This window comes from Vanellus vanellus, assembly GCF_965231255.1.
Source record: "Vanellus vanellus genome assembly, chromosome: 4".
NCBI classification, from domain to species: Eukaryota; Metazoa; Chordata; class Aves; order Charadriiformes; family Charadriidae; genus Vanellus; species Vanellus vanellus.
In genome coordinates, this window is record NC_138909.1 from 60,977,674 (window position 1) to 60,999,986 (window position 22,313).

Below are 22,313 nucleotides of genomic sequence, written 5' to 3' on the forward strand. Positions count from 1 at the left end.
AGATTAAAGGTTATATCTAAATGGGAGCAGAGTAACTATTACCTGTGATAAAAGACTGATATTGTGGTGTAAGCCACAATATATGTCTCCCTGGTGTTTGTGTACTTAAGTGCTTTGGATATGCTTTTTTCTTATGTAAAACATCTGTGTTCACCAGCTGAAAATGATTGTGCCAGATAAGCATGAGGAAAAAATGAAAAATGTCTTTGACTTATTGTTTCCTGAACACCCCAAAAATTACACTCTTGGAGTTTAAGAGGAGGCAGTAAATTAATCAACTAAACAAGTTTTTCTATGAGTAACAACTTAGTCTAGTTTGGTTTATTTTCTGTACTGTCTGTACAGCTTACAATAAAGGCAATACTCTAGTTTACCCTCACAACTGTAAGTTCCTCTCTTCTTTTAACCTGTGGTACTGAAAAGCTCCTTCTCTCCCGTTCTTCCTCCCTCTCAGTAATGCTTCTGGTTTGTGGTTTTTTGGTTGTTGTTTTGTTTTGTTTTTTTGTTTTTTTTTTTTTCCCCACACATTTCCTAGTCCTCTTTGGCTTCCCTCTATCCTTTTTGCTGAGCTAGAGGCAGGACAATCTGGGGCTGGCTCAGTTATCCATGAACTGTTTGGAGAATCAATCAGAGTGAAATTATTTGGCTTGTGCTTTGGCCTTCTTTTGGAGGTATTTTTCTCGTATTAACAGAGCTTGACAGAAGTTGGTATCTTAGACACTTCTTTTGCTGTGTCAATGTTTGTTAGAATTTGATTAAATGAGTTAGTTTCTAAGCTATTGAAGAAGATGGCATGATGAATATCAAGATCCATAAAACAAACAAAGGGTGGAAGAAAAGAAGAAATTAGAAGTTGTAGGAAATTGCTAAGGGAGGCAAAAAGGTATGAGGAAAAAAAAGCTTGAGTTAATTGAGGCACCCAGAGTGGAACAACTATTAGCACTGGTAGGAGTCTAATCTCAGATGATAAACTTAAATGACAAATTGTCAATGATTAAAAAGTGATAACAAAATCTTATTCCATGTTTTGGGGGAAAACGTGTAATGTCATCATATGAAGTGTCTTCCATTCCAGTAGTAGCTTATGACAGGTGTTTTGAAATAAGCAGATGTTACATGCATTGCACTCAAGCTATAGATGTGGCCCTGTCTGACTTTAAAAAGCATCAATGCAAATAACTTTCTTGCAGTCTCTGGAAATGTGCCAATATCTTAAGAGATTTAAAGGACACATTTATATAGTTATGGACTTGTCAGTCTGACTTTGATCATGCACAAAATGAGACTTCTGTTTTGAAAGACTGGGATAACAGAATTTTTTTAAGTAGTAGATCTCTTGGACTAATGACATATTGAGAAGTGAGTGAAATTATTCAGCTTATAATGAAGTTATTTGATTCATGGAAAATATTAGGCTTGTTCTTGTATGATGTTTGTGACTATAGTTTGAATGATGCAGTATCCGTATGATAAATGATCGATTTTTTGAAGTCTGTGATTTCTGTTTGTTAAATTTACTGTTGAATAAAGAATTGTCAGATAAATGGGAAGCTACCAAATGATCAATTTCCATCTACATCTTGCTGGTATTTTTTTGTTTTCTTCTTTTTTGTGTGTGTATGAGAGACCTAAATGAGAACCATAATTATTTTTGATAGTTTGCAAGTAAAATGGTATTAAAGGGAATGAAAAGTACCACTGACAGTCTTTTCTGTTTTGAGGTAGAATTAATGTACAACTTCATGTTCTGCTTCTGAAAACAAAGATTATATGCCATGCTTCGCATGGAAAAGACTATGATTATAAAAAGGAGTGGAGGTTGTATGACTGGTAAACAGAGGATGACTTTACAGAGATGCTCCATGTCCTCACTTAAGAAAGAAGTTGTTATTTTTGTCAGTCTTTAAGTATTGCTGTGGGGAATAGCTTTGACAGGATTTTATTTTCATTTTAGGAAATAATGTATTTCTGTGCATTTGTTGTCTTTTACCCTATTTTATTTATCTCTATTTATTTTTGTTTAGAAAACTGATTCCATTGGAAGACTTAACGTCTGAGAATGTGTTATATTGGAGATGTCTTTGTGAATATCTGAAATCAAAAGGTGAAGAAGGTGAAGATTTACTAGAACAGTTGTTGCCAGAACCAGCTATATATGCAGATTATTTATTGAGGTACATTGCATTTAAAAATAAATCTGTTATCACTAAAACAGATATTTCTTTTTAAAAAGTAGAGAATATTTATTTTATTCAACTGTTCAGGTTTTCGCCAAAGTTGTGCTTGAACAGTGATTTCTTATTTTATTTAAGCTTCTTTTTTAAGATTTTTGAGACAATTTACTACTTTTAAACAAAACCTGTAAAAAGCAAGTTTATAACTTGAAACAATTTTTGGAATGTCCTTTCTCGTGAATTATCAGCAAGAATGGACTGCTAGATCAATAGCACATAATTGTTTGCCATTTAAGGTAATAGAATAATTGTTCTGTAATATGCAGCTATCCTTTGTCCATCTGTTATGTAGGTTGCTGTCTGTTTGCATAAAGAGGTTTTTAGAGCTTGCAGAAACCAGTAGTTTTTTCGTTGTTGTAATTTGTGAAAATAAAGTAGAATTTGGCTGCTATCTCCAAGAAAAGTGATTTTGAAACTGAAAGTTCGTTCCTTTCTCTTTCCCCTGCTCAGGCAGGCATGCTTCCCAAAACCTTATATTTGAAGGTAGGGACAGAGCTGCTAAAAGAGCCAATTACAGAACACTTAATCAGGGGAAAAAAAGAGAATGTTTTAAGTCAATCTTTTTACCAAAGTGAAGAAAGGTAAATTTCTTTTGTCTCAGTGAGATACTTTAGTCTTAACATAAAATTTGAACAGAATTTGTTTATGAGCATGGAGAATGCTGAGCAATCTTAACTAAGGTATTGTACATGCAAAATGTTGAGTGAAGTTTCCTGAAATGATTATAAATCAGATCTGCTGAAAAAAATGCTTTTTTTGATAGAGGTTTCTAATTTAAAATATATGTATTCTTTTCTCGCTTCAGTGGGTGTAGTATACTATTAGTACTTACAGAAATCATTGCTACTTTTCAATGTGGAACTTGCTAACATGTTTCATAAATTTTTAATAAATGAAGCAGCTGTGCTTCCTTAATCTTGAAATGTGGATCCAGTCTGGTGGGTGTAAATTTATTCATTCATGATTAATTTAAGAATCCATAAAACATTTCTTCTCAAAAAAAAAAAAAAAAAAAAAAGGTTTTCTTTTTTCCGTCCAATCTTACTCAAAATGCCTTCAATAATTTTCCCCTTCAGGAAGAGGCTGAGTAAGATTAATTAGGTTTGCTGGTACTTGTTTGTAGTATCAACTGTAAAACTATTCATTGGTGAGCGGTGCCACCAGTTGTTTCAGGTAAGATTTGCAATTATACAATCCAAGTCTTTATTTGCACTGTGAGAGTATCAGTTAGGAGGCGCAAGAAACTGCAAGTCATTAATCATTAAGAAAAAACGCAAGATTGTAAGCTTCATTTAGATATTTCATTATTATCTGGTGCAGATAATGTTATTGTTAAATGATCAGAACTAGCTGCATACATTGTTGTAATTTCAGATGTTCTTAAATAGAAGCTATGTTTTTGTCCTAACTTTGAAGAAATTTTTAAAAATTTGCTAAATTTAATGACCTGTTGTTGAAAAGTATCTGCAAAGCTGTGGTAAAAATAAGCATCTTTCTCACAGCTCATATCAGTATCTGAATTTTGTATATTGCATTGTATTCAGTATTGAATTTTGTATGTGATTGTACATTGATCACTCCAGATTTTCTGAACATGCATGCTCTCATTAATGGATAAAAGAACAATGACTCTAGAAAAATAAAATTAAAAAAAAAAAAGGAACAAACTGATTACACTCAGCCACACAGCATGAAAATTGTATCTGACAACAGATTGTTGTTCTTCTGTGATGGCATACTTGACCAGATAAAGAATTTAAAATTCACTGCACACTTTAATGAATTTCTTGTATTTTGTCTTGTAGGCAGTATAACACTTCTGAACATGTAGAAGAATACATAGTACCTAAATATACAGAAAAATTCTAGTTGTATATATGAAAAATGGTACATGTATACATTTATTCTAAGATGTTGCCTTTATGCAGGGATACAGAACTGAAAACACATGTACAAGCATAACTTGTCATTTTCTGTTTCTTACTGTTTTGCATTCTCAAGGGATTTTTTTAATGAAGTACATTATTTTTAAACTGTATACTATTTGGTATAAATAACTTTCTGGAACTATTAATCTATGAAAAGGAGAACACAATAATTAATTTTTAATGTTTGTAAGGTAACTGGTTGTTTATACAGGACAGAAAAGTGATGGGGGAGGGAGTGTTTGGTTTATACAGGACAGGAAAGTGGTGTGTGTTTTTTGCTTTTGTGGTTTTTGTTTTGTTTGTTTGTTTTATTTTGTTTTGTTTTTTTAATCTTTCCAACAATGATTCTGAATGTAATTGTATCTGTTCTATTTGAATTCAGTTACCTTCAAAATATGCCAGTTCTCAGTGAGAAACAAAGAGAAGATTTCAGCTGTTTTGAAAACCTGATGACAAAAGAATTTATAGGCCAGCAACTGATTCTTATCATAGGCTGCATGGATACCACAGAAGAGGGAGGAAGGTAAACTTAAAAATAAAATCTGTGTTTTAAGCTTACGGCACTCATGCCTGTGGACAGGCATAGAGTTGTTGGGAAAATAGCTTGATCAAGCTGACAAAATACAGTTCTAATGCTAGCTGGAAAAAAAAAGTCACAACCTCTCTAAATGGAACTGTTGCCGAAAGTGTGCCAAATATCGTCTGCTTACTTTCATGGAAAAATGACTTTTAATGCAGATAAAATATTGTGTGGGGAGAACAAATTATTTTATTTTTTTCATAATGTATTCTTGAGATTATGAAGTTACAAGACTATTCCTTTGGAACGTAGTATATAAAAAAAAAAAAAAAAAAAAAAAGAGATAAACAGATTACTTCTCGGCAGATGACTTGTTGTAAGTAGCATGTGTTTTTCGTAGGTTTTTATGCCCAGTCCGCTAAAGCCTAAAAGGTTACAGATGTTTTAGATGCCAAGCTGAACTGGACTGTTAGCTGAGTCATTCCTAGAATTTGAACAGCCTTTTGATGTGAAGTGGTAAGAATGAATAAATTTGGAAGTTCATACCATCAAAGGCATTTTATTAAAAATTGCACTTATGATAGTACAAACACAGCAACAATTTCAGACTGGCAGGATAGTCTAACTTGTAACTTTTTTATTTTTTAGTTTCTAGCCAGATAATTTCTATGAAAGCATTTTACAGTATTGATACTCTGTTTTTCTGCTGGTAAGACCTTTTCTTGGACAGTAGTGACACCTGATTAAAAGTCAGCATTTTCTAATCAAGAGAGATCGGGTAAAATCAGGAAAAGAAAAACATTGCTAAGTAAGAAAATACATTCAGCAGTTAATATAGCTATAAAGAACGTATTCTTATAACATATTCTAAAGTCTTCATCACACTAACTCGAAGTGGGTAAAATATTAACTCATGTCTTTCACTTTCTTCACTAAGCAAACAGATTGTTTGGTTTTTTTCTCTTTAATGCAGAAAGCATCTGTTAGTTACTTTACAAAAGATTCTCGTTCTACCTGCAACTTCAACAGCCCTTATATCTCTGCTTGCGGAAAGGTTGCTCAGGATAGTTAAGGATGATGACAGAAGGATTCAAATTGTGAGTAATTCTACAGGCACATTGTTTTCTAGGTTCTGTCTTCCTCATATATCAAACAGCCTTTACGAGGCATTATAACTGAAATATTCGGAGTTAAAATATTTTTAGCTTGGAAAAACATTTATTTTCTACTGCTCCTTCCCCCCCCTCTTTTTTTTTCAGCATAGCTGTATTTTGTGGTTGTCTAAAGATCTTTATATTTAGAAATTGACTGGTGTTGTAAATGTAATCCTCAAATTAGGCAAGTATTACACTTCGACAGCCTTTTTCAGAATCCTTTGTCATATTAGATCCAAATGGTTTTGACTAGAATATTCAAAGTGATGATAATTTACATTTCCAGGTTTCAGATTTCTTTTCCCTACTTTTAGCTGAGACAGGTACTAAAAACCCTTACGAGAAAAGTATTTTATATAGTAGAGTCTTTATATATAGCATAACTATTTAACTTGAGTCCTGAAAGATAGACCCTTGATTTTGCTAAAATATTTTAAATGAACCCTGGACTTAAGGACAGGGATTGCTTTTGGAAAACCTCAATCCAGAGGGCAAAGCTAGGATGTAGGTTTGTTATATGAGTGTGATGGAAGAACTATGGTAATCTCTAGCATTATAGCACAATAGTAATAGTAAATGCGTGCATTTCTGTAATTCTAGTGAAATATGCTGATTCAATACATTCTGTTGATTTGGTACAGCTTGAGAGAAAATTAAAGTTAAACTGAGGTGATATGATACAAGATAATTAAGACTATCCCGTCTGATTCAGTCTTTAGTTTTCCTCATGTTTCATCTTATTGTTTATGAACATAATAGGTCTGACTTTAAAGAAAACCCCTAACCAACAGAAAAACTCTCAGCCTAGTTCTGCTTCTAGTTCCATGCATGTGTTTGGCTTCCAATTAAATTGCTTACATGGCTTCTTATACTACGTGTGGTGGTTTATAGACCTTTAAATGATGGTGTTCTTAGTTGTATTTTGATTGAAGTAGCAACAGATGAAAAAACTTACTCTCATTACCAGTAATTCTTTTTAAAGCATGTGTTCCGGTCTAGAGGAGATGGTGTCTGTGAACTGTTGGCATAGAAACTGCTTAACTTATTCATGGATATACAGTCTTCTATTTTCTTGCTTGCCTAGCCAAATGGTAGAAAACACTAGACTTTCATGGTTAGACTGTGTATTGTCAAATTGAGGATTTATTTGCAGTGAATTATCTGTTAAGGGAAACTGCACACATGTTCAATGCTTTTTCAGAAGGATGGTATTTTAAATTTGGAAAAGTTAAATACTTAGTATCTGACATCTGAGCTGAAATTAATGACACTGGTATATTGTTTGTAATAATAGATTGCAGAAATTATATCAGAACTTCGTGAGCCAATTGTTACAGTTGACCAGCCTGTTGATGCTGCTGAAATAAGAAAGCGGGAGCTTAAGGTAAGCAGATTTTAGTTAACAAATACTTTTTAAGTGTATCCATCTAGTAAGAGTTTTATATAGTAGTGTATTATTGGCTAGTGTCAATACTGTATTGTTGGCTAATAGCATGAAGGTTATGGTATTATATTAATTTCCTTTTACTTTGTATTTCAGTTGGCTGAAATAAAAGTGAAACTTCTTGAAGCAAAAGAAGCTTTGGAAGAATGCATTACTCTGCAGGATTTTAATAGAGCATCAATATTAAAAGAGACAATAACTGAATTGGAACAGAAAAAAAACGATCTGATAAAAGAAGCAGAGCAACCTGAAATTAAAGAAACGCGTGTGGAGAAGGTCTGTTCACTTCCTGTATTCCCAACTGCTGGTTATGTTTTGATGTTTATTCTATAGTTTTAAAAGACTGTGTAGTTTGGTCTTGTATCCTCTAAATCTTAAAAACTGAAAATGAACATTTGTGATATTAGTATTCTCCTTCTGCATCTATAGAAGCTGATGGCATGTATGCCCTAGCAAAAAATGAATTGCAGTTAAACTGCTCTTTTGTCCTTGAGTAACTAAAGAATTCTTAAAGGGTCATTTTCACTGCTTTTACTCTTAACTAACTGAAAACATGAACCTGAATCTCTTTTTGTCATAGTTTATAGACAGATTTTGATTAATATTCTTGCACAACAAATGTGTACTGGACAGGAAACGCTTATTAAGGTGGGGAAAAAATTATGATGATTACCCCCATTCTCCTTATCTCAGCCACCATTTATATTAATAATGTGTTTATCTTTTCCCTGACCCACTTGAAGAATGATCCTGAAACACTGTTGAAGTGTCTGATGATGTGTTATGAGCTTCTGAAGATCATGTCCCTTTCCAAAGGAATTGGCCCAACCATTAAAGAAATCATTGAATCTCTGGTATGTAGGAATAAATACTGTTTACACTATAATAAAAAATAATACATCATAGCTGGTGCTTAGGTGCTGGCAGGATTGGTTTTGGTTGTTTCGCACACTTTGCTCTATCTGTAATGCCGTGTCTGGTGCTTTTAAGCCTTCCCAGAACCTGTTGAGCTGTTCTGAGCTCCTATGCCAGAACTGGTTGTGGCAGAGAGATACTAAAATAAAACAGGAGTATGGTAAATATTTGACTAATGTATGACAGTGTTGGACAGTGCTCAGTTATACTGTGCCAAGTGTGGTGCTTAGGCATCTGCTTACCGCCCTTGCTGGTACTTTTGTTACTTGGATTTGCTATCAGCTGAAGTTATGAGATCTCTAATAGAGAACTTTAAGATTTTTTTTTTTTTTCATGGCTAGTCAAAAGCTTTTAATCTAGGAAAGACGAACTCAGATAGACCTTTCTTTTATCCCTTCCACATACAAGGAAAGATGGGAGCAGCAGTTAGGGACTCTAGGGCACAGGTAGTTTTTTCATTAGTCCTTCTGGTCAAAGGGAAGGGGGTTGATAAGGCCAATTGAATCTGGCAAATCAACAAGACTGGTGCCACAGCGAGAGGTTTGGCTTCTTAGACCATGGGACTCGCTTTGAGAAACCTGGTCTACTGAGGCCTGGTGGGGTCCACCTGTCAGAGAAGGGGAAGAGCATCTTTGGTCAGAGGCTTGCCAAAGCTCATGAAGAGGGTTTTAAACTAGAGTTGCCAGGGGAGGGGAACTGCAATTCATTCCACTCCTACCAATATGATACCTATACCAGTAATAGATGTCCAGAACCTGCAGAAGGGTTGCCGGTCAGCAGGAGAGCACCTGGAGTGCAGCATAAAGGAAAACTAGCCATTCCGGCCAGTAAGTTAACTTCATTGGGGGCCCAACTTAAATGCCTCTATGTAAATGCGTATAGCATGGGGAATAAACAAGACGAGTTAGAGATGCCCTCCAGGGCTATGATCTTTTTGGCATCACAGAGATGTGGTGGGATGGCTCTGATGACTGGAGTGTTGGAATGGAAGGATACAGGCCCTTCAGTAAGGACAGGCAAAAGAGAGGAGGAAGGAATATCACCTTCTATATCAAGGACCAGCTGGATGGAGTGCACGGAGCTTCGCCTGGAGATGGATGAGGAGCTGACCGAGATCTTATGGGTCAGGATTAAAGGGAAGGCAGGGACAGGTGACATTACAGTGGGGGTCTGCTACAGGCCACTCAGTCAGGAAGACTGGGTGGATGAGGCCCCTTTATAGGCAGATAGGAGCAGCCTCATGTTCACAAGCCCTGGCCCTCATGGGGGACTTCAGACCACCCTGATACCTGTTGGAGGGACAACACAGCATAAACAGTCCAGGAGTTTCCTGGAATGTGTCCATGATAACTTCCTTCTCCAAGTGATAGAAGAGCCAATGAGGTGCCATGCTGGACCTTGTTTTCACCAACAAGGAGGTGCTGGTGGGGAATGTGAAGCTCAAGGGCAGTCTTGGCTGCAGTGACAATGAGGTGGTGGAGTTCAAGATCCTTAGGGTAACAAGGAGAGTGCACAGTAAGCGTGCTACCCTGGACTTCAGGAGAGCAGACTTTGGCCTCTTCAGGGATCTGCTTGGCAGAGTACCATGGGATAAAGCCCTGGAGGGAAGAGGGACCCAAGAAAGCTATTCAAGGATTATCTCCAAGCTCAGGAGTGATGCATTCCAACAAAGAGGAAGTCAGGCAAAAATGCCATGAGGCCTGCATGGATGAACAAGGAGTGGATAAGGAACTAGCTGGGATGCTGCACTCAAAGGGTTGCGGTCAACGGCTCGATGTCCAAGTGGCGAGCCGTGATGAGTGGCATTCCTCAGGGGTTGGTACTGGTACATCTTTCTTAGTGACATGGATGGTGGGATTGAGTGCACCCTCACCAAATTTGCCAATGACAACAAGCCGTGTGGAGCAGTGGGCATGCTGGAGGGAAGGGATGCCATCCAAAGGGACCTGGACAGGCTTGAGAGGTGGATCTCTGCGAAGCTCATGAAATTCAACAAAGCCAAATGTAAGGTCTTGCACATGGGTCGGGGCAATCCCAAGCACAAATACATGCTGGCAGAGAATGAATTGAGAGCAGCTCTGAGGAGAAGGACTTGCGAATGTTGGCAGATGAGAAGCTCAACATGAGCCAGCAATGTGCGCTTGCAGCCCAGAAAGCAACCGTATCCTTGGCCACATCAAAAGAAGCATGGCCAGCAGGTCAAGGAAGGTGATTCTGCCCCTCTACTCTGCTTTGGTGAGACCCCACCTGGAGTACTGCATCCAGCTTTGGAGCTGTCAGCACAGGAAAGACCTGTTGGAACAGGTCCAGAGGAGTGCCACAGAAATGATCGGAGACATGGAGCACCTGTCCTGTGAGGACAGGCTGAGAGAGTTGGGGTTGTTCAGCCTGGAGAGGAGAAGGCTCTGGGGAGACCTTATAGCAGCCTTCCAGTACCTAAAGGGGGCGTACAGAAAAGATGGTGAGGGACACTTTATCAGGGAGTGTAGTGATAGGACTGGGTAATGTGTTTAAACTGGAAGAAGGTAGATTTAGATTAGATATTAGGAAGAAATTCTTTGCTGTGAGGGTGGTGAGACACTGACATAGGTTGCCCAGGGAAGGTGCGGATGCCCCATCCCTGGAAGAAATGTTGAAGGCCAGGTTGGATGGTGCTTTGAGCAACCTGGTCTAGTGGGAGGTGTCTCTGCCCATGGCAGGGGGGTTGGAACTAGATGATCTGTAAGGTCCTTTCCAACTCTAATCATTTTATGATTCTGTGTTTGGGGGTATCTACCTAGTTTGTTTATGTAATACTTTATAGAAATTTGGTTTTGATCTTTTTTGGTAACGAGACTATGGGCTAGATGACTCTGTATGGGCATTCTTAGAATTCAAACTGCAAAGAAAATTGCAACACCAATTTAGATTAGTTTAAATGTAGTGGAATCACACCTGATTTCTTTCAGATCTATCGAAGTATTCTTAGAAATCCTAATTAATGTTGATGTGTTCCCCAGAAACCTCTTGTTTTGCATTCGGTCTGTCTTTAATTTTCACATATGTTGTTTATTCCACTTGTCTTTCTCCACGATCCTGCTTTTGTATTATTGTTCCTGCTGGATTTTTATGTATTGCATGATTTGGGATATCTTATTTGTTATTGTTTATGCTTGTACTCTTTAGTAAATGCAAAAATATAAAATGGTCCCATTGTAGTGTTCATCCTGTATCTAGTCTGGCTATTATTCTGTGTGGACTTTTACCATTGTCTTCTCAAAAATGGTAAAACAGAAAATGGGTTCTGTTTTACCTCAAACCAGGATGTTACTCTAAGTAGATGGAAGTGTCATCTGTATTTTACCACTTGGAGCTGGGTGTTGTTTCTCTGCAAGAATGCTAACATATTTTATGAAGAAATGTGTAGGTTTGTTGTTGTTTGTTGTGTCTTTTTTTTTATTTATTTCACAATGAGTGGTCAATTTAATTTTCTTTGAAAACAAATATTTATTGAAAACAAGCACAAAGCAAAACACTCATGTATCTTTTCCCATTATTTTATTGTTGATTTGAAACAGCATACTCAATCTGCTTCTGTTTGTATCTAGATAAACAGAGTATATAGTAGCTATAACTTTGCAATCCTGTATCAAAACTAAATTATTTTTAGTTTCAGGTAAGCATATTTTAGTAGTCAGATTTTTTAAATTTTCAATGTATGTATTTCAACTGTGAAGTCTAATATTATTGCTTCCAGATACTTCCTGGCATAACTAATGTCCATCCAGCAGTGAGAAATACGGCAGTTCTGTGCTTGGGTTGCTGTGCCCTTCAGAACAAAGAATTTGCCCGGCAACAGCTTGCATTGCTGTTACAGGTAAAAAGTCTGATGGGAAATGGAAGGATGTGAGACTAAGTAAATAAAACTAGTTTTGTATTCTATTCTACATAGTTAGGTTATTTGAGCACCAGTAATTCCTGATTTCCTAAAGACCTGGATCTGGAAAGTGTCGTTTCCTGTGGATTTTTCTGATGTCTAATAATATTCAAGCTTATGTTGTATCTTGGTAGTAGCATGCCTTTCCTTTGTAAAGTCACCTGTTGTCTTGAAAGTTTGTAGGAATTCTTTACCTGTAAGGTCTCACTTTTTCTTCCGAATCTGGATTAAGTCAGTCATGTATTCATGTTATTAATGTAGAAAAGAGAAGCTGTAGGATACTGTAAGCCTGCTTTCCTTGGGAAACCAAACTAAAAATGTGACTGTGATGGTTTGTTTTTCATTTCTGCTACATACTTACCTGTGATCTTGGGTGTCTGATTTAATTTCTGAATTATTAATTTTGTATGGATTAAGTAAGAGTTATTAATTAGAGGATAAAGCAATATTCAAACCAACAAACAGTAGCATGGCCAAACATCTATGAACATGGAACATACTGTGTGCCATAATACCCATAATTCCCACCTTTGTAGTGAATGTTCTGATGCTGAGCTAATTATATAAAAGATGACACTATTGTTAACTTTTCAGATTCTGGCTTTGAAAGAAGTGTGGGGGCCATTGTGCTTTATTAAGAGTATGTTCATGTACACGCTCGAGAACTGACAGCAGGCCTTGAGATGATATGCTCAGCTCAGACAAGATGAGAGAGCTGTCAGTCACCATAGCAGGAGAACTTCAGGTTCCTAAAGAGTTAGCAAATCCCATTGTTTTTAATCTGCCTTTGACTATGTCTCCTTAAAAATCAGTTTGTTTGTTTAGGGAGGATTTCAGTTGTTTTAGCAGCTTAATTTAGACTTTAGTAATTTCTTTAGGTACTAAAGCCCATATTCTTTGTGCAGGCTGCCATCAAAAGCAGGGTGTTGGGCTAAACACATCTAGGATCTCTAGGCTAATCACTATGTTAGATTTTATTTGAATGTTGATTTGAACTATAATACATATAGTAACCTATGCAACTTTAACTTTTATTATTATCTTGCTCCCTGCTGTCTTTTTACATACTGTTTATTAATTAAGCTAAACAGTATTTTAGAGCAGGGATGGTCTCATGTATTTTTTTTATGTAGTGCCTAGCACTGTGGAGCTACTATAGGCAAATAGACTTTCTATTTGTACAATGTCTATTTGGAAGTTGAACAATAAAATTACATCTCATACATGCGTGCTCACTCTGTGAGTGAGATTCAGTTGATTTCATGAAATGGAAATTGCATAGGTGACTTGATAAATTCTTTCCCAGACTGTATTATAAATTCAGGTTTAAACTCATATCACAGAATGGTCAGGGTTGGAAAGGACCTCTGGAGATCATCTAATCCAATCCCCCTGCCAGGGCAGGGTCACCTACAGCAGGATGGCGTCCAGGTGGGTTTTGAATGTCTCCAGTGTGGGAGACTCCACCTCTCTGGGCAGCCTGTGCCAGTGCTCTGCCACCCTCAAAGTAAAGAAGTTCCTCCTCATGTTAAGATGGAACTTCCTATGTTCAAGTTTCTCACCTTCCTAAAGTCAGAAATTTGTCCCAAGAATTACAAAAAGTTTCCCAAATTAAACAAGCTTATTTAAGCAAAAAATGTTGTTATCACAGAATGGTAGGGGTTGGAAGGGACCTTTGGCGATCAACTAGTCCAACCCCCCTGCCAAAGTAGGTTTACCTAGAGCAGGTTGGACAGGAATGCGTACAGGCGGTTTTGAGTATCTCCGGAGAAGGAGACTCCACAACCTCTCTGGGCAGCCTGTTCCAGTGCTCTGTTACCCTCAAAGTAAAGATTTTCCTCACATTGAGATGGAATTTCCTGTGTTACAGCTTGCGCCCGTTGCCCCTTGTCCTGTTGCTGGGCACCACTGAAAAGAGTGTGGCCCCATCCCCTTGACACTCGCCCTTTAGATATTTTTGAGCATAGATAAGATTCCTTCTCAGTCTTTTCTCCAGGCTAAAAAGACCCAGGTGTTCCATTACCTTGATCATCTTTGTAGCCCTCTGCTGGACTCTCTCCAGTAGTTTCCTATTATGCTTAATGTTAACATTGGTGATCTACTAGAAGATGATGGTATGCATTTTCCTTATTAAACCTAGGTTTTACAAGTAGATAATATAAAGGTAAAGCTTAGTGCTTTAAAGGCAATCTTTGATCAACTAATGCTGTTTGGAATTGAGCCATTTAAAGCCAGAAGAGGCAATGACTCTCAAAAGGAAGATACACACATCGGAACTGAAAATTGTGAGGAAGAAAGTGAAACAATAGAGGAGGAAGAAGAGACTGCTACAGTTCACAGTCTCCTGCAGCTTCTTTCAGGTTTATTAGACAGTGAGGTAAGAAATACTATAAAATCTGCCTTAGTTTTGTTTTAAAACAACTTTTGCAGAAGATTTACCATCCCATTAGGTTGCATGTAAACATTACAAGATGTGTAATTGAGATTGATGGTTTAATGTTAAAATAGTTGTCCTAGAAAATGACCACAACTCTGTCACTGATAGAGACTAATGTTACTCTTGAGCTTCTGTGCACGTGCAAATTTGTGAATGTAGAGAACTGATTGGCAAAATAGGATGCAGCTTATTATTGTGAAGTAGTAGTGAAAACACTGTGGTTGGTGTGTTGTGTATATGATCAGTTCTTTCTTCAGTTTTCAGAGCTTAGGACAGAAGCTGCAGAAGGGATAGCTAAACTGATGTTCTCTGGGAGGCTGATTAGTGCCAAGCTTCTTTCTCGTCTTGTTTTGTTGTGGTATAATCCTGTGACTGAAGAGGATATTCGGCTTAGACACTGTCTGGGAGTTTTCTTCCCTTTATTTGCTTATGCGAACAGGTATGGCCTTTGTAAATTATTATGTGAAAATATACATTAGTCTAACAGCTTTAGGAATCTTTTTCGATCTTGCCCAGGTAGAAATTGCACAAGTTAGACCTACAGCTCTGGTTCAGCCTCCTATACATATTACTTTTGAATATACATAATCTCAACCTATGACTATTCAGAAGACTTTCCATTAATTCCCCCTTAGCCCTGTGGCCTTCTACTCTTTTTTTCTTTCCTAAGCCTATAGTTGAAACAGTTCTTCAAGATGCTGAATAGAAGATTCATTTAAAAAGCTGTGCTTTACTTATTTATGCTGTTGAGCACTGCAGGTAGACTTTGAAGTGTCACTAAAAAGTAGCTAGCAGGAATGCTTCAAAAGAAAATAATGGGTGTACAGCAGATATCAAAGTAGCAGGCTGGTTGATTGTGGTTTTGTTTTGTTTTTTAACCAAATAGTACTCCAATCTAAATTCACAGCAGCTTAAAAATCTTCTGTTTATTTTAGTAGTGGACAAAGGAGGTAGAGAGCTTATGTAAGGGGATAGGAGCGTAAATACTAATTCTCATCTCCTTTCACTTGCTCAAAGGAAAAAAATGTTTAACTTCTCAGTTGTTGCTAGTGGTTTTAGCCAGTCTGAACTAACTGAGTTTTTATCTGCTTTTTTTTATGGTTGATATTTATTTTAGGCGTTATATATTATTTTTTCTATTTTTCCAAAACAAATTGAATTACGTTTTTTTGTGGCTTATAAATTGCCCCATTAAGAGGAGTAGTTCAAAGGGGGATTGGTTTGGAGTGGGAAAAAACCCAAACAAATGTATTTTTGCTGTTGTCAGGGGAAAAAAAAAAAAAAGGAGAAAAATACCCAGTCTCCTCCAGAATGGGGTTTTTCTTACTTAAATTTGTTTTAAAATAAGTAACAGAAGCATTAATTTCATATGCTTCCAGTATCTCTGATATTGAGTAATGAATTTAAGCTTTTAACATCGATAATATTTTACCTGTCAATGTCATCTTCTGTCCCAGTGAATCTTTTTTTTTATTATTATTTTTTTTTTATTATTATAAGTCCTAATGGTTGCCCATCTGAGTAATTCTGTGTATTTCAAAGTTATTTGCAAATGAGGCAATTTGCAAATGAGGCAACTCCTTCTGACACCTCAGAGATGATCTTTTTCTTGAAAAGAAAAACAAGGTATATGCCTTCAGCAAAAATCAGAAAAATTTGTGGAGAAAAAAGATCCTAAATCTTAGTCTGACTTACTGATTTGGAATCTCTGTGTAGTTAGGAAACCTCATAGATTTTTCTCTCTCAAAACATTATCTGCATTCTGGATCACAAACAGTTAATTTTAAGATGAATCATGGAGTGTCTTCGGTTACCAATACTGTATTTTCAGAAGAGAATAATTAATTACCATATGTAATTCAGAACTGTCTGCAACGTTGCCATTCAGAAAAGGAAGACTCAGGTAATGAATGAGATTTGGCAGAGGTCCATACCTAATTTTGGTACTGGTCTCTCACCAAATTTTAGAACCCCATTTGTTTTCTGAGTGTTGCTCTGTTAACCTCTTCATTTGGTCACGGATATAAACAAGAGGCTTACTTTTTGAAATTAAATATTTGAACTCTGAGGAAAAAAATGTTGATGCTGACTTCTATAGATATTCTGTCATGTCAATACAGTTCTGTCATGGCATGCTAATAATAGGGACAGGATCCTGTAACCAGTGTGAAATTCTATTCATGGAATGTTTTCTGAAGAGTAATAAACTCTCTGGCAGCCTAAGAGGAGAAACTTGTGCCTATATGCTACTACACTTCTATTTAATTTATAGGAAATAATCTGCATGACAGTTCAGTTATGTTTGAGCCAATATAAAGTCTTAAAGCTGCTGAAAGGGAGAGTTCTTGCTTCCATTCTTTCTTGCCCTTGTTTTAGTGCTCAAAAGGTCAGCTGATTTGCTTCAATAATCCATCAGCAATCAATCTGCTTTTTTGAAATTATTTACTTACTTAATTTTCTCCTGGAGCTATTTCGGTTCCAATAGAAGGTTAACAAGTATCAGAAACAAAAAAGGCTTCACTTCACCAACTAGTACTTTTTGACGCTTTACCTTTTAAATTGTTTTGACCTCCTGTCTTGTGGAACTACACTCTTAGACAACTTGCTGCAGAACCAAGTGCAACGTGATTTTTAGACTTGCTTGGCAGGAGTTATTAACTCTTCTCAGAAAAGAAAGCACAAGTATTTCTTACAAAAATCTTGTTAACCACTGCATTTTTTTTGCCAGACTTCCTTGCTTTCTTACACAATGAGAAGTATTCCTACAGAAAAATGCTAGCAGGAAGGAGAAATGAGCAGAAGACAGAGTAATCTAAATAAAAGATTTATAGAAATGTATTTCTGTCCCTTAAGAGAGAATATGTCTGTGCAGATCAGTTAGGTTTTCAGTAGTAAGGGTGAACTTTCGAACTGTTCAGAGGCAGTTATTGTTACTTAAAACTTACTTGAAATACTATGTGCTAAAACTTAAAAGAAGTTGGTTCTGTGAAGCAGTTTTGATGTCTTGATCCTGCTGGCTGTCTCTACCTGGGTGGCTGCTCCCACTTTGCTTTGATTGATGTATTGTAATGGGCCTCTGAACTTTCATCATAGAAGAGAAAATTTAGGGGTGAATTAAGGTTTAATTTTGTCTTATTATGCTACTAATGTTTGACTCAATTGAAACAGGTCTAACCAGGAATGCTTTGAAGAAGCTTATCTTCCAACTCTGCAAACACTGTTAAATGCTCCTGCAACTTCACCTTTGGCTGAAATAGATGTCAGTAATGTTTCTGAACTATTAGTGGATCTGACCAGACCAAGTGGACTGAAACCTCAGTCTAAAACGTCTCAGGACTATCAGGTACAGTGTGTTAAACTGGAGGAAAGCAATATTTCTGTCTGGAGGCAAGAACTGACCCCCTTCACTTACTGCTAGCTGTCTGGGCCTCTCTGAGATTCCCAGTGTCAGAAGCTGGATTAAATGAGTGACTGTTCAGGTAGTTAAATCTTTTAGCTTGAACAACAACACACCCCACCCCCAATTTCCCTTCCATTTTACAATTAAAAAAATGCTAGTAGGAACTTGCACCATGCCCAATTGTCTATATTGGAAAAAGTATTTCTAAAAATCACTTTGTGTATGTACTCAAAATGCTGCAACATTTTAAGAAAATGTTTACTATGTAAAATTAGTCGTTAGCTGCTTAAATCAGAATGATCTAATTTCTGTAAATAGTACACAGTGAAATTTCTGATATCTCATTTCTTTCCTTTACAGGACTCCACAGTGCATGATAGTTTAGCAATGAAAATTTGCAATGAAATCTTGATGGACCCAACTGCACCAGATGTTCGTATTTACACAAAAGCTTTAAATTCACTAGAACTCAGTAGTTCTTCCACAGACAATCTTCTGGTTCTGCTCAATGAGATTCTAGAGGTAGTACATAAATAACAAGGTTCTTACTTTTTTTAATCACTAGCAATCTAATATTCTGATATGCTTAAAAATGAAGTGCCTTTTATTTACTGTGGCAATGGGACTAGAATGTCTTTTAACCAGCTTTAATTATTAACAGCTGAATTTTTATGCCTAAACTTACAACATAACTGTAAGATCATTAAGCAACATGAAAAGGACGCTTGATTTAAGATGAAATGGGAAGGGATTACAAGGCTAAAGTGAAAGTTTTTCCATTGATGCTTTTATTAATATGGAAAAAGTAAAGTTTGGGAGTGTAACAAAGGAAGACAATGGTATATTGAAAAGAATGCTGATCCACTATCGGCGTATGCAGAGGTAGCAATGCTCCAGGACTCAGCTGGAAATGTCCAGTCATTTTAATATTTTTTAGGTTTCCTTTTTACAAAAAAAAAATTATTTTGGCGTTTCAGTGCCTGGTGTTGATGGGTAAAGTGAAAGTTCCTTTCAACTTGACTAATCATGTTCGTGTCACACATTGCCTACTTTGTACAGGAAATTTAACAAATCTCATTAGTGGGTAAATTTTAATGTATGAAAGAAATAGCTGTAAAATTAAGTAGCATTTAACATTAAATGTCTTTTCTCCAGAAAGTGAAAGATAAACTGTGTCAAAGAGCTATTGAGAAGATCAAGATGAACTTGACTAAAGATCCTAATGTGGGCAAAGACCACTCTGAAAGGACAGAGGAAACGGGTGTCTCTGAAAGGACACAGGAAACTGACATCACATTATCTGAAAATACAATTCAAAAGGAAGAAGGTAATTCAGGAGAGGTGTAGTTTAGTAGTAGGTATACAATTGAGTGACTTGTTTAGATGTGGGGTTTTTTTTTTGGGTTTTTTTTTTTTTTTTTTTTTTTTAGACCTCCTCTTGTTTTTAACATACCTTTTTAAAAAGCCCTTCTTGCTGTTAACTGAGCTTTGGCCTTTTGTGTCTTCTCGCTGCATATAGGAACCACAGCTTTGTAGCCTTTCTGTGAAGGCTGACCTTGTGTCCAGAGGTCGTACAACTTCTTTTTGCTCTTGAGCTCCACAAGGGGTTCCCTGTTCAGCCAAGCTTGTCTCTTCCACCTGGCTTGCTTGACTTCCAACACAATGGAAGTGGCTAAACAATTGTCAGGCATAGCTTACATGTGATGGACCTATGTTGGGGCAGGGTTATAGCTGAGTGACATTTTAAGCTTCCTTCTAGCCTTATTATCTAATTTCTAGTTTAAGGAAAAAGTAGGGTTAAAATTGTATGGCTTTTTTATATAACAGCCAAAATAAATAGTGGTACTTAAGATAAATTAAAAGTTGATTATGATTTCTGCACGTGCTGTTCTGTTTAACAGAAAATAATAAAGACGCTTTTCAAACTCCAGTTAATGAAGTTAAAAGTAAAGCAACTGCAAAATTGAAATCCACGAGAAAAACAGCTGGCAAAGGTATGCACTAGCTTTTTCTGGCCACAATACTAGTTGTTTTTAATAAAATAATTTCATACTAACTTTTTGTGAACATACAGACATAAAAACCATTCAGTCTTCATACTCTGTTGTAGTTTGTTATTTTGTTAAAAGATTAAAATAGTCTGTTAGCCGCTCCCAGTAACAGAGATAAAAATGAAAAAAACGTCCTGACTACAGGATTTCAAGATAATGTGGCCACTGTAATTTCCAGTAATGTACAGGTGTTTATGGGAGAAGTGGTACACGGCAGGTTTTTTGTTGTTGGTTTCGTTTTGTCACCACATTCTATCTGTGGTGACTGCATATTTTTATGTCTCAATGCAATGCCAAACACTGAAGAAAGATACAAAACAAATTTAAGAAAAGAAATGGTATCGTGATATGAAAAGAGACTTTTGCCTGTGTTTAGGACCACGGAAGGCAGCAGCAGCAGTGAGGTCTGTCAGCAGAAGAAAAACTGATACAACTGTAAAATGTGAAAGGTAAATACTTTTCTCTCCACTATCAAAACTATGATGTCTGTTCTAGCAAGGGCATTTAATTCAAATATTTTTCCTTCCCAAAACCTGCATCTGTAATATCCTCTATTGCTAATAAACAGATAAACATTTAAGAAAAAAAAATTCCTTGAACTGGTACTTTTGAAACAGTAGCAGGTTCGACACTTTTTATTGTCAATGCCTTAAAGCCTGTCTTTGGTTTTTAACATACTTTTTATGCATAGAGCTAACATACGTTCTAGTTGACAAAAGTTAGATTTTTGGCTTAAATTATTACTTTTCTTCCAATCACTTTTTCTGCTTTTTTAATAACTTTTTGATTTAAATTCTTTTTCCCCTTCCACATTTTTGTTGCTTGTTTTTCAACATGTTGTTGATAAGCTGCTAGAAATCACTGATAAGTGAATATACACAATGCATTCCTTCCTTTATGTTCTTATAGGATACAAGCATTGCAAAGACATTATCGTTGTAATTTTCGGCTGTGCTCACTCTTTCACAAGCAAGTAATCCATGGACTTTAGGGTGACCTGGGCCAGTCATTCCAGTTTGCCTGTTGGGTGTGTTTGCTTTGACACCACCTAATTTTTTGGGTGTTTTGCTTATTTTGCAACGGCTAACACTGATACTGCTATATTCTTCTCAAAAAATAAGTAGTTTATAATTAGGAAGAATTACTTTTGCTCTTTAAGACCATGTTTCAAGTTTTTAGATTAAACTTTTCAGTTTGCTTAGTCTTTTTGGCCTTACTTTAAAATATTTTGCATTTCAGTGGTGATGAAATTCCAGAATCAGTCCCAATGTCAAGTTCAAGGCCTTCAAGACGAGCCAAAACAGCTGCACTTACAAGAATGAATCTTTCAGGACTTTTAAATAAGGAAGCAGATCAATGAAGACAAAAGGAGATAAAGTGTCCTTTGCTAATGGTGGTAGTTAACATCAGACTTGATAAATAAGATTTTTTTTTTTGTTATTAGTCATATTTAACTCTTTTTATACTATGATCACTTATAATTTTAGATTTTTCTAGAAACTTTTTTTTTAAACAGGTGCTTTTGATGATTTTCCTGATATGAAGTCCATCATTCATATAATACATCATTCATGTAATTAAAATATTACCTGAAGAAAACTTGGATTTTATTTTTTTTTTTTTAGTTTATAGAAATGAATGCTTTTTATCTGCAAATAAAAATGGTGGTAGATACTTAATAGTTAAAGCTGTTTTGTTATTTAACATTATTTGGAGAGAATGTTTGACCTGGAGTGGTTGCTTGTCATGGCAGCAATTTTGAATGTACCTACCTTTAATGCACCTACTTTCTTCATTTATTAGCCTGTGCATCTGCTGACCAGGTTTTATTGTTCATGTTTTCGTAAAATAGAATTCACAATTAAGATTAATTCTGTTCCCTGCAGATATGTGTCCACTTTATTTTAAATAATGTCAAAATAATAAAACTGAGTTACTGATTTTACAAACCTAAACCTCGAAGTCTGCTGATCTTGACGTTGTTATATAAAATCAGTACCGTGCTTTTATAAAAGCATAAAAATATTTGTGGTACAAAATAAGATCCAATAAACAAAGGAATACTTAAGTACAGAAAGGACAAAAAATGAAATACTATATAAGGTTTGTGTGTAGTGTCGTCTTAAACTGGCATACAATTGTGATTTCTTTGTAGCTTTGAAGTTCACAACCCTTTTTCTAATGGCATATCTAGGAATAGTCATGAGTTTTACAGAGAAAACAGAAGATTAACTTTAAACTGCAGGTAGTAGTCATTGGGGGCTGAGCAGCTTCACTCTGGAAATGGTAGGTTTTTGGTTTGGAAACTCTCCAT

General features: G+C 36.2%; 1 protein-coding gene across 1 annotated transcript in view; it reads left to right on the forward strand.

The window, feature by feature from the left end:
- Positions 1-21,673, forward strand: part of NCAPG (non-SMC condensin I complex subunit G) — a gene marked incomplete at its 5' end in the record, with an annotated part of 29,241 nt that extends 7,568 nt beyond the window's left edge. Inside the window, 15 exons of the mRNA XM_082482047.1 lie at positions 2,025-2,174; positions 4,545-4,685; positions 5,656-5,779; positions 7,131-7,220; positions 7,377-7,556; positions 8,024-8,134; positions 11,932-12,051; positions 14,252-14,488; positions 14,806-14,987; positions 17,717-17,891; positions 18,309-18,470; positions 19,104-19,275; positions 19,850-19,942; positions 20,376-20,448; positions 21,239-21,673. Coding sequence (XP_082338173.1) covers positions 2,025-2,174; positions 4,545-4,685; positions 5,656-5,779; positions 7,131-7,220; positions 7,377-7,556; positions 8,024-8,134; positions 11,932-12,051; positions 14,252-14,488; positions 14,806-14,987; positions 17,717-17,891; positions 18,309-18,470; positions 19,104-19,275; positions 19,850-19,942; positions 20,376-20,448; positions 21,239-21,359 — 2,131 coding nt within the window. The 3' untranslated portion in view covers positions 21,360-21,673. The remainder of the gene's footprint in view (positions 1-2,024; positions 2,175-4,544; positions 4,686-5,655; positions 5,780-7,130; positions 7,221-7,376; positions 7,557-8,023; positions 8,135-11,931; positions 12,052-14,251; positions 14,489-14,805; positions 14,988-17,716; positions 17,892-18,308; positions 18,471-19,103; positions 19,276-19,849; positions 19,943-20,375; positions 20,449-21,238) is intronic.
- Positions 21,674-22,313: the final 640 nt, after the last annotated feature.